The following is a 13,365-nucleotide window of genomic DNA, read 5'->3' as shown; positions in this document are numbered from 1 at the left end:
TTAGAAAAAGAGTAAATTTTCAGACTTGCAAAGTATACACATGACATAACTACAATGCATTTACTGTCTAATCTTCCTACTCATCTTTAAATATAGGGTGCCATCCACCTTGGAAAGACACAGTAGGTCTAGATTATCATCCAATGAACACTCAGAGTGAGTGTATGTGTATGTACTTGTGTATATACATAGATACATGGTATTGTCCTTATTTAAATCTCAATAATTATTTTCAATAAAATTATTAACTTCACATATATCTCCTAGAATCCAAAATTTTTATATGTAAAAATTTAATTCTGAATGACAACAGTGATACATAATGCAAATGTCTTTTTTCTGGGAAAAGTAACACTGATAATGCTTAAAAACAAGTGATTGCTATGTGTAAATATTAGGCTTCGGGCACTTTACTTTACAGCTCGCGAAAGTGAAGCATCAACATTGAAAAGGTGAGCAGAGAACGGTGCACTGCTCATTAATGACTGTGCTAGTTAGAGCGGCAATTGACTTTGTTAAATATCATTTGGGATGGCGTGGTTCCATATTCTATTTCCTATTCCTGCGGGCTCCCAAGGGCCTTATTACATTTAACATTACTATAAATGCTGTTTGTGAAAAAGCTTTTTAAAAGGACAGATTTCATTTACAAAATGTTAATAGGCTTTTCCCTAGACTCGCTATAACTTTTAATCCCCATTTTCTGTTTTATTCACTTGACATATGAAGCACGTTCTATTTGCAAGTTGTTATCCTTTGCTGAGCTCAGAGCAGTGCACCAGATACTTTAGCTATAAGAAAATAGGTAAATACAGACAGATTTGCCACTATAGATTTCTTATATTCCAAATACTTCAATTGCAAAGATAAAATCAACGGATATGCAGATGTCTGCATAAATAATGAAGCTGTAGCTAATTTTTGCTTCAGTGTTCACATTAAAATGTGTTTTGTTACATTCTAGCTGAGATTTTAATATTTCAGCATCGGCTATTTTATTATCTCTTTAATGGAAATAAACTGATATCAGTATATGAAATGCCAGTATATGTCTGGCAATAAATATCAAGATATTCAGTAAATCAGTTACATATTCTTTTCTTCAGTAAAAAATAAAATATTTTTCAAAATCGAATTTTGGTGGTAATATAAATATAATAAGAGTTAAAAAGTCCAAGCAATAAGCCTGAAGTGCGATAAAATTGTAAAAAAAATGCAATACATATTTAAAAGAAAGGAAGTACAGGATTGTCCAGAGAGGCACCAGTCCATAAACGCTAGCTGGAGCCATGCTTGAAACCAGGAACTCATCCAAACAGAAAGTCAGGAGGACATCAAATCATGCCCCTTTTAGTTTAATAAGCCTTACAGCAGCCTAGTCTCTCTTTGCCTCATTTGTTTAATAAATTTGTTTACACTCTCCTCAATATGGATATTTTGCAATGGGAAAATTTTTTGGGTAGAATCTGATCAATACAATTATTTACAATATTTTAAAAATCACTGAATCATTTCTAAGTGAAATACTTCTGTGCTGACTTTCATGACACTACAGGATCTATTATTTACAATTATTTACAATTTACTGTTTCCTATACATAGACAATGATTTTTTAATATATGGTCTACCTTATTCAAAATATCAACTGACAAATACAGATTTGCTGAAAACTTTGACTCATATAATAAACACGTTCATTTTCAATAGCCTTAGTAAATTTATAAGAATGTGTTTTGGTTTTAATATGAAATGTCCCTCTCAAGCTCATGTATCGATACTTAAGTCAGCCAATGGGAGGTTGTAGGATCTTCAAGAGGAGAGACCTAGTAGGAAAAAGTGGGTCAGCGGGTGTTGTGCCTTTGAAGGTTATAAATGGCATCCCATTCCTCTCTAAACTTCCTGATCACCAAGAAGGGAAGAATAGCTTCCACTCCAACTCTCACCACTGCCCAAGTTCATGGGGCCACCCAACTGTGCCCAGACCCCCTAAAACCAGGAGGCAAAGTAAATCATTCTTCACTGAAATTGTTTTGTGAAGTATTTGTTCATAGGGATGAGAAAAGTAAATAATAAAAACTTTTTCATTGAAATGATATTTGTGATTATTCTTTTTCTATTCACCAGAATACATGTCTCTAAGTATCTTTTGCATAGGAAGGAAGGTACAAATTCTAACACTGTACTACTTATTTGGTAGTCCTAGAATTATGTTGCAAATAATAACTCTTACTGCTTTACTTCCTGTAACTGTATAGACATGTCTAAGAGAAACATAACAACAAACAAAAAAGATAAATCTCACAGAACTTTGAACATACGAATAAATAGGTTTCTTATTAAAAATCTAATGTGTCTCTCAGCACAGGAAAGTAATGCAGAAGGAGATACTGAGGATAAATCTTCAGCTTAGTCACACGTTATCAAAAGCAGGAGAGATCTAATATTTTAAATATTAATTACAATGTTGGAAAGTCATTACAGAAAGATTTGCAGTTTCATTAAACAGTCTCGAAGCCCGCGGCCTCTTACTATAATGTACTTCACAGGGAAGATGATTATCTCTTTCTACAAAACTAAGTCTGATTTCTGGGGGAAATCAGAAATTACACAATAGCAGGAACATTTGAGTTTTATAGCCCAAAGGAGGTGGATGCAAACTCTCTTTCTCACTAACTACATGCACTTGAGAAAACAATTCAATCACTTTTTGTTTCCTTTACTACAAAAAATCGACTTCACAGAAACATTGGTAGGAATAGGAAAATAAAATAAAATAAAAACATGCAAATATGTGATGGCCCTTTTTAATACAAGAGGGGAAGTGGCATTATAAGGAGGCTCTTGATAGGAACCACATTCCTTGCCCTAATCCATTAACTATTTAATTATTTAATTAAATATAGAAATGATAGGAAGTAATTTTACATTTATGCCAGGCTGAATAAGACCCAGTTGCAAGACTCAGCTGCAGTTGGATTGATTTAGGGAAAGACTTTAGTCATTCTGGCATGAACAGTCACAATTCAGAGTGCTAGAGCACCCAGATAAGGTTAACAATTCCTTACTAAAAGTATGGGTAAAAGTGAAAAGATTAAAAGTAAAAGTATTAGCATTTTTACATGCCACTGTATATATTAAATCAATTTTAAAAATTACTTTATATTTATGGGTGTTTTGCCTGCATGTGTATTTGTACATCCTTGTGGACATGGTGACCAGAAGAGGGCATCAGAGCCCTTGGAACTTGAGTTCCATACTGGGAGCTGCCTTGTAGATGCTGGGAATTAAACTTGAATCCTCAGGGAGAGTAGCCAGTGCTTTTAATCACTAAGCCATCTCTCCAGTCCCATTACTTTTAGTATTGAAATATCATAATATCCTGTAAGTTAATTCCTCGCTTTGGAATTGTTCATAGTTTTGACTGCTAAATGAATTTTAAATCCACATCACTTTCCCCCACTACATAGTAAGATAGATTCTTATTTGCATTCTGACTCCCAGGACATAACAAGAATTCAGTAAACCCGCATGCAGAGACAAACGAACAATTTACTAATTATCCTCTTGGATAAACTGAAGACAGTTTTATCATGAATGAAAGCATAGAATTACATGGTTGTCTGCTTCTATACATGTTCATAATGAGTAAATTCATTTGTGATTATAGAAGACAGAAAATGTGCTCTGGTTTTATTGGTTAAAATAATGATCATTAACCCTATTCAAGGGTAATTCTGTAAGCAGCTCAATGTCAAGGACATGATACTTACATTCGCCAAGTGAGCTAGCTCTATCTCCAAAAATGAGTCAGTTGTTTTGGGTTCAGGCCTGATTGTGACCACGATGATTTTAGAATTAACGACAGTATAATTTCTGAAACAGAATAATAATGATTAAAAAGAGAAATGATTGATGGAAACTGATTCATGCCACTCCATACCTGTTGAGATGACATTAAGTAATGCATCCTCAGCAAAAGCATAGACCCAGGCAAATTATTCACTGAAAGACACAGTCAATGCACTCTTATGAACAAGCTCTCTCAGGGACTAGAAATTCTGGGGAGAACTAAAGGCATTTAATCATTTTATATGTAGAAAAAAGGAAAAAAACTATGAATTGAAACTATCAGCCAATCTATGAATGAGTATAACTCATTTCTCTCAAGGAAGACCTCACAGCTTTATTCTCCAGGAGACCAAATATTCATCTTGCCAAGTGCTGCTGTGGCAGTTTTTTGGTTTTTTTTTTTTTTTTTTTTTTTTGTGTGTGTGTGTATGTGTGTGTGTGTGTGTTTACTTCCCCCAAATACATGAAGATGGAAAACTGTAATGTGATATAAGGTGAAAGCACGCAGAACTTTAATACAACGTTCTCAGTCTGGGAAACATCTCTCTTCTGAAATACCTTGCCAGGTTAATACTCACAAAGACTTTATATATAATCATATACATAACTAGAAAATTATCAATAGCTGGACCATGGTGATATGTATTTTTAATCCTAGCACTCAGGAGGCAGAGGCAGGCAGATTTCTGTGAATTTGAGGCCAGGCAGAACTATCCAGAGAAGGCCTGTCTTCAAAAAACCAAGAAAAAAAAGAAAGAAAATTATATGGAAATTTTTATATAAAACATATGTTATATATCATCTACTTTTTATAGGTTTAAAAATTTGACTGTAGTTTTTCACATTTTGAAGAAATAAGTATATCCATGCCTCATTGATGGTTTAAAATAAATCAATTGTTCTCATTTGTTCTTCTAGTAGGCAAATTATATTTTAGAGAATTTATATAAGTATCAAACATGAACTCATTTTTTAAAATTTATTTGTTTCCCGAGACTGCATTTAAAACTCACAAATCCCAACTATATACTTTAATGTTTCTCCATATTACCATGCAAGGGCTACCATCCATCAAATTAGATAATTTCTCCTTGAGGCTGCTAAGCAGTGTCCTTGAACTCCTTTGCAGATGATCCCACCTTTCCATGGTCTTAGACAAGCACAGATGTGCTATCACTGTAAATTTAACTTTTCTAGCAATATAGCATACAGACTTCGTGTTTGACTTAATTCACAGTATATTTTTGAAATTCAGGTCAGCTATACTATAATTTATGGATTCACCAAATCAACAAGCTAACATTGAATCATTTCTGGTAATTCAGCCTTTATAAGTATTCATGGGTGGCTATAACGGAATAATTGTGATATATACTTTGGGTGGACACGTATTTTAATGTCTTGGGTAAATACCTGGGAATTGCTTGATCATATGGTAAAGCAATGTTTTAAATGTATGAGTCACTCTGTTTTCTGAAGTGGCTGCATTGTTGGATTCCTAGAATTATGACAAGGTAAAACAACATATCCTTCTCTATTTGTGGTAACCTTTCTCTTCTGGTATGCTATTTGATGTACAATTTCACCCCAAATGAATGCTAGACTGTTCTACAGCAGATGGATAAGAAGCATACTTTGTCTGGGACACTATTTTAACTCATTTCTCATACATTTAGCATTGTCAAATAATGAATTCTTAAATATTCTTAAACACTCAAGAAGGCATCCAGTGTGGTAGAAAATATTCTGGAAAGAAAAAGGAAAAGAAAACCAAAAATGTATCCTTAGTATATTTTATTTTCCTATTGGAGAAAGTGATTATAAACAGAGAGAGCTGGTTTTTATCCCATTTCATTTAACATATTGATTAAAGGGAAACTGCATTGGAAAGGCTATAAAACCAAATGGTAAAAGTCAAGAGCTCTCCTTGCCAATTTATTGTTCCTTTGTGGGTAGACGTTACCATAGGTTATGGTGAGAATTAATGGAAAAAGAAATCTGGAAGAGCATCAGGTGAGTGATCACATTAGTATGGATTCTGGAAGAACATGTGTTTCACTACCAGAAAACAATGCTGCATGATTCCCATAGGAAAGTTGCTCAGGCCTGAGCTTGCAAATGTAAGTTCATTCCCAGGTTAGCCTGGATGTGTGCGAGTCCTTTAGTTTCTGGGAAATAAAATACTGATAGGTTCATCAAATTCCTCTACTTTTGTTCTGCTTAGAACAATTCTTTCTGTTACTAATAAAACTCAAAGCATGATCATTACAATTACGTTAGGTTGTTTTTACAATAGGGATGTACTTCCATCATTTTCAGTCTATGTAATGACTAAGTGACTAAAAAATGGGTATTCTATGTAGGTGTTTGATATTTTTAGCAAGATGCCTATGATTTCTCTTTGTGTTTGAGAATGTGAATGATGATCAATGGCAAATAAAGCAAAGATGAACTTTCTGTACAGGGCATTAGCTGAGTCAGGCTCCTCAGTTACTTGAGGGAGGGTCTGTTTTACAGCTTTGATGACGTGCGGCTATTAAAGTATATTTGGAATTTGAAAAATTTTGTGTGTTAAGTTATGCCTATGGGTATACCTGTCTCATTTATGTGGATAGCCCTTTGCTTCACACATCACACAGAAACATGCACTGAGGTTTATTACAGCATCCAGCATCCAGCAGACCTACATGCTTCCTTCCATAAGAGTCTAAGTCCAGGGAGGGCAAGAATGACTACTAACATTAATATAGTTTCATTTTTCATTACACCTGGCAGATTTCCATACTCAAACCCATTTGATTATTTTGTGAAATAGCACATTCAAAAGAAAACAATCTTTTTATTAAGTTGATTTCAACTGTAATGGCAATATCAGAGTAAAAGGCCTAATAAAGTAAAAATAGGCAGATTTACATTATGCAATGGCTCCTTTTTAAAAATGTATATATTGCACAAAGTTAGCTTTAATTTATTCCATCAATTTATTATAATTTGCATAAGTGAATAGCTGGCTCCCAACGAGCCACGTCAGGCTTTGTGATCTCCTAATGCTTCCTGGCTGGTTGCACAGTGGTATACATTGCTAAGAAAGCATATCTTACAGCCAAATGGATTTCATGACTAAAGTAATAAAGTTCTTCTGTGTCCTTGAGATTTGCACTGGTATTCACTTAAAGGAGAGTGAACTTATTCTTAAAGAAAGTAAAAGTGTGATTAAACTACCATGCAGACATATATAGAAGACATTTTCAATATGATATTCATATGCTGAAAATAAAAGGATGGAAAAACATTGCAAATGGTAAGCAAAGAAAGCAGTCTTGGCTATATTAATGCCAGAACAAGTAGATGTAAGGTTGAAAACTATCATAGGAGCGAGAAGAACATTAAATAGAGACAAAAGAGTCAATTCACCCGTAAGATATGACAATTATAAATGCACACACTCCTAGGTGTATAGGATACAAATACACAATGCAAATATTGACAGAATTAAAGGGAGAAGTAGAAAGTGACTCAGTAATCTCAACTCTCATAGCACACTTCAATAATGGCCAAATAAAGATAAAAAGGAACAATAATATATGAGCAACACTGAAGACAGACATAGAACGCTTTATGCAACTTCAGAGGATCACAGATTATTCTGAATGCTTATTGAGCATTCTCCATGAGAAGTAACCCATGTGGCTACATAACTGGCCTTAATAAAATGAAAAAGATTGAATTCATACCAACATGAAACTGAAAATCAATTGCATAATAAGACATTTTGCAAGTATGTCAAAAATTAATGTACCCTCAAAAACAACTAGTGAGTTAAGGAAGAAATCATGAGAGATACTAGAAAATTCTTTAAGGTAACTAAAAATAAAATATAAACCAAACTTCTGAGATGCAGTTGGAACAGTATTAAGAGGTAAATTTAGAATGGTAAACATGAAAGAAGGAAGACCTCAAATAAAAAAGAAACACAAATTTATACCTTCAGGAACTAAAAATAAAAAGTCAAAATAGGAACTAAAACTGAAAACACAAAAATCAACACAACTAAGATGCATTCTATAATATCAACAAAACTTACAAGCTCTTAGTTGGATATATTTTAAAGACGAAAAGTCTCTAATAATAAAATTCAGAAATTAAGGAGGAAATATTTCATCTAGCTAGAAGAAAGGAAGACCACAATTTGTATGAACAATTAGTTCTGTGCCAGCAAATAATATACCCTGGACAAAGTAGGTCAATTCTTGGATATGTGTAGTCTTCCAAGACTAAATCATGAAGAAATCAATATCTGCAAAGACCTATGGTTATGGCTCTATATAAATACAATGATATATATGTATATATTTATACATATATGTATTAATATATTATATGTACATGTGTTCACGTGTATATATGTGTACATACACACATACATATGGATAGCTGTACACATGTATATATGAACTATATTACATAAAATATGAAACTAGTAAGGAGATTTAATTAGAAATGATAATTTTTAAATATCATCACCTATGAAATCTCAAGACCAGATGGCTGCACTGGAGGATTCTTAGAACATTTAAAGAAAAGCCAACTCTAATCCTTATACTCTTCTAGAAAACTGAAGCAGACTGAAAGAGAAGTTCCTCAGTTTTTCAAGAAAGAAAATCTAGGGCCCTGCTGTACCACAGATGAACACAGTTATCTACAGTGTCAGACACTTAAAATATTTATGACAAACTTAATTTATGGCCATTTCTCACAAAAATTAATGTCGTGTGTAATAGAAAAACAGGTGAAGGGGACTGCAAAATAGATGACACATGAAAAGTATGATGATATGAAAAAATATATTAACTGCTTATGGACAACCCTCAAAATCCCTAGTCACTTTTAATGTTTACAATGGTCGCTCATGAGGTTTAAAGATGAACACTATCCTAATGACTTTAAATAAGGCCCCCAATTTGGATTGAACCAAATACACAATAGAAAACTTGGCATAGTCTGGTAACCAAAGGACTTCATCAGGACAAGCTAAATACGTTTACTTCTAAAATTCCAATCAGGGGCTAGAGAGATGGCTCAGCAGTGAAGACCACTGGATGCTCTACCAGAAGACCCAGGTACAAGTCAAGCACCCACACGGTGGCTCACAACCATCTGTCACTCCAGTCGCCGTGGAGTTAAAGCCCTCTTCTAGCCTCCACGAGTTCCGTGCACACACGTGGTACCCAGTCATGCATGCATGCAAAACACCCATGCACACACAATATGACAAAATAAGTGACTCTACAAATATAGATGGAGTTAAAAATCAGATGATATGTGGCTCGCTTAGAAATCACAAATCAAACATTCAAGTTTGGAAGCCGCAGTCTTGGTGGAGTGGGTGAGGTGACAGACTCGATTTCAAGCGTGGTTTTCTAACAGATATAGAATTTAGAATCTCACAAAATGCTAATGCTCTGGGTTGTAAGTCCGTTTTAAAAGGCATGGCTAAATGAAGCCTAGATTTTTATGCATAATGTAGTACTACATTATTTTATACAATTAGTCATGTCAATTTGGTACCAAGGATAATTTTAATATCAAATGTCTCTATGATGGCACAAAAAAAAAGACTCAGGAACTCATAAAATGAAAACATTTCTTTGCACACTGAGAATAAAGTAGGGTGGTTCATAGTAGAGGACTTAAGACTATGGAACATTCATTCCTGAGGAAGCCAATGGTTCAAGTTCTTTTCTGAATGCCTGGTAGTGAAAGTGATGATCTTCGTTTCTATTATTTCCAGTAATATTAGGTAATTTTCTCTTCTCATTTGTGTTTAATTTTTTTTCTAAAAGATAACTGTCTATGAACTGTGAAAACACTGTAGCTCTTTATTCTTCTGTATTTTATCTCTGGCATTTTATTTATTTCATGTAGCAAATTTTAATGCTTGATTTTATGAGTTTTTAAATGATGTGTGTGTCTGCATGTGGGCTTGTGTATGAAAGTCCAATGCCCTCAGAGACCAAAAGAAGTCAACAGAATCCCGGATCTTGAGTTACAGATAGTTATGAGCCACCAGACTTCAGTGTGGGACTCAAACTCCAGTCCTAGAAAGAGTAGTATGTGATCTTAACTGCTAAGTCATATCTCCAGACCTTTCCTAACATTTTAATACTGCAATGGAATTTAATAAAATTTTAATAAGGTAATAATAATAAAATTTAATAAAATAAATGGAATTTAATAAATTTTTAGTTAGACTCCTTTTGTTATCTCACATGTTAATATCAACATTAAAATACATTAAACACATGATTTCATTTCCCTATGTCTTACCACTCTTAATATACTCAGAAGTAATGGTTTCCTCACAAAACTTGGAACTTGATCAATTAAATGATTGTTTACAACTGTCTGTATAATCTGTGGCTTGATGTATGCTTGGATACAGTATTCTTTTTTCTTAGACATAATTTTCTTAAAATAAATTTTTAGAAGTAGGATTGCTACATCAAGGAAATAACATTTCTCAGTTTCTTGACATTGCCAAATTGGCATCTAAAAATGTAATGGCATGATATAAACTTTCCACAGCAGTTACTGAGCTAGCCAGGCTGTAGACTTAGGAATTTCTAGATATGAGTATGGTCTGTGTACAGCTGTATCAGCTCCCTCAATGAACCCTGTGGTCTAGACTAGCAAACTTAGCTTTCTAGGCTCCCTCATGGCCAGAAAGGGGGCAAGAAATAGAAAAACCTAGGCCTTGGTTGTACCAGGCCAGACTGTCACCAGCAGAGCAACCCAAGATCACCCATTTGTTGTCCTCTCCTGGGACACACATATACATATTTTGTGACTCTGAGTTGTACTATGTGGCCCAGAGTGTCTTCAAACGCTTAATACTCCTGCCCTTGTCTCATGTACGATAGAATTCTAGTAGTGTACCACTGCATCTAGATGGCTTATCTAAGTTTTAGCTGTAAGAACGTGTTTTTAAAAAGGATGAAAAGAGGGTGCAGAGAACAGCACCTATATAATTTAAACTCAATTGGAGCATATTTCCTTTACTGTCTCAAGTTTATCTTTTCATTTTGAAAAAGGTTTTACTCATTGTGTGTATGTGTTTGTGTGTGTGTGTGTGTGTGTGTGTGTGTCTGTGTCTGTGTGTGTGTGTGTCTGTGTGTGTGTGTGTGTGTGTGTGTGTGTGTGTGTCTGTGTGTACATGCCACAGCATCTATGTAGAGGACAGCTTGCAGGCATCACTCCTCTCTTTCCACCCTGGTGATCCTGGGGTTCAAACCCAGGTCATCAGGATTGCTGGTAGGCTGAGCCATCTCACTGCCTGTGAAATTTCTCAAATTTAAAAAGGAAGACAGTCATGGAGCAAAATAAAAATCATGGATGGAAGCACATTGAGGCAAGAGGAAAAAAACTACACAAATTAAAAAAAAACCATGCAAACTCAATCTATGTTCTTATATGAAGGAAACTTTCTTAATTACGTTTATTTGAACCATTATATCTCATCATCTTTCATAATTCCTTGTTCTGTTTGAAAATAATTATAAAATAAATATAAAATTCTGAGACCTTAACAGTTTAACTTACATTTCTGGAAGAATTTTTCAAAAGTGGAAAAACAACACTGTGAGTGCTTAGTGGATACGTTTCAGATATTAAATAGCCAAAATGAAAACTAAACACTAGCATTTTTTCCATTCAAAGAGCACTTAAGGAGACATCTCATCCTGAGCTTTCTACTAACGTCATTTCTGGATAACGATCGACACATAAGTGTCTCCTACAGTCACTTACTGAATAACTACATAAAATGCTCAACATCTAAACACTTTTACTTGATATAATTGTACAGATTTATGAAGACTAGGAGATGCTTCGATACTGTTCACATGTGTAATGCTCTAACAGAATAATTAGCATATTGATCATTTTAAAAAATCAATACTTTGTGAAGAGAACATTCCAAATCCTTTCTTCCAGTTATTTTTAAATAGGCAGTCTTTATTATAATCAACAGTCTATCAATAGTGCAGTAAAACACCTTATCTATTTCTCTATCTGCCTCTGACTTTGTACTTGTCATATACTTCTAACTCTTACACAAAGGTAACTGAGGTCTTTGGTCTACAGAAAGTATAGTTACCTTCTACAGTAAAGACGAATGTTGGAAGTTGAAAAGAATCTTTAAAATCAATTTCTACATTTTTCATATGAAAACATAGTAACTTGCCCCAGGGCCTATCTGAATCTGTTGTGTCACAAGTGGGTTAGGAGAGCTAGCCTTCCAGATGATTCTCTGCTCCATTCACTTAATAACTTACCATGGACCCATTACTCTATTTATACATCATAAGAAACAATTGTCTTTGTCACAATTTTAAAAAAGTTGAACCATATTTTTTTCTTTTGTAAAATTGGCATATCCCTAGACAAATTTCCAATTTTCCTAACTATATAAATTTCTGGAACTTGGAACGATGTGCCTTCCCTATTGCACAGGTGAGAATATTTAATTAGATTATTAAGAACTAGATTAACCATGCAACTCTGTTGGCCTTTCCAGGAAGGAAATAATCACAATAATCAAGGAAATAATCACTGTATGATTTTAGGTTGGATATATTTTTTATTCCCTGTAGACCTCAGCAGCAAAGAGTACAAGCATCATCCATGAAGGGTTTCTATTTAAAGTTGAGCTGATGGCAGATGAAGTGAAGATTAGAGAAGTTTTGGAAGCTTTTAATATGTTCAAGTGAAATTCAAACAAGGCACCTGATAGTGTCTAGACAAGACTTCTTCAATGATAAATGTGACAAAGTGAGCTCTCTTCGGAAGTAAGGATCTAACTTTATCTAAGCACTTTTGACCTTGGAAAACACCTCTTATTTTGAGTTTTACAGGCATGGATATAGCTTATCTGTATCTATACATACAAAGCCAGTAGAAAGGTTTAACATAAACATACTAGTTTCAAAATATTTTTCTAGCAGAGCACAACCCAACTCAAATCTATCCAATTGAACAAGTCCAAATTCAATCCAGAGAAGGATTCTGTGGTTGGGAGAGACCACGCATCAACCATGCCCTACCACCTACATTAGGAATGAGCACAGAGAATGTCTGCCAGGAATAATGACTAGTGTCTGCTATCTTGTTAGGAGGCCGTTTCTGCTGGGTTAAACTCTAATTGTTTTTTATTTATTAGTCTGTTTGTTCTGTCTCTGATAAAACTGCACATATTATTCATATCTTCTCCTTCTTGAAAACATAAGACTTTATTTATGAGGGTATGTTGGGAGAGTTCAAAGCAAGTATGGCTGTGTTAACCAGAATAAAACTTGGTCTCCATCCTTGAGAATGAGGTGCTGTCAGGAAGCAAGTCATCTTGAGTAATATGATCACTATGCAAATAGATGCAAATGATATTCCCTGTGCGATTTAATAAAGTAGGTAAGACAATAGAACACAGGAATGAATGTTGGTGGAATTATTAATTGAACTTT

The 13,365-nt window shown here is 34.3% G+C and overlaps 1 protein-coding gene across 4 annotated transcripts in view; it reads right to left on the bottom strand.

Annotated features, from left to right (window-relative positions):
- Positions 1–13,365, bottom strand: part of Adgrb3 (adhesion G protein-coupled receptor B3) — a 728,503-nt gene that overhangs the window by 322,646 nt on the left and 392,492 nt on the right. For all 4 annotated transcript variants that reach the window (XM_052745258.1, XM_052745256.1, XM_052745257.1 and 1 more), the window contains one exon: positions 3,772–3,874. In XM_052745258.1, the coding sequence (XP_052601218.1) occupies positions 3,772–3,874 (103 nt within the window). The remainder of the gene's footprint in view (positions 1–3,771; positions 3,875–13,365) is intronic.

The sequence above is a fragment of the Peromyscus californicus genome, unplaced genomic scaffold (assembly GCF_007827085.1).
Source record: "Peromyscus californicus insignis strain IS unplaced genomic scaffold, ASM782708v3 Scaffold_19__1_contigs__length_69161282, whole genome shotgun sequence".
Lineage (NCBI taxonomy): Eukaryota > Metazoa > Chordata > Mammalia > Rodentia > Cricetidae > Peromyscus > Peromyscus californicus.
The sequence above is the reverse complement of the archived record's forward strand: the minus strand, read 5'-3'. Positions and strand labels throughout refer to the sequence as shown.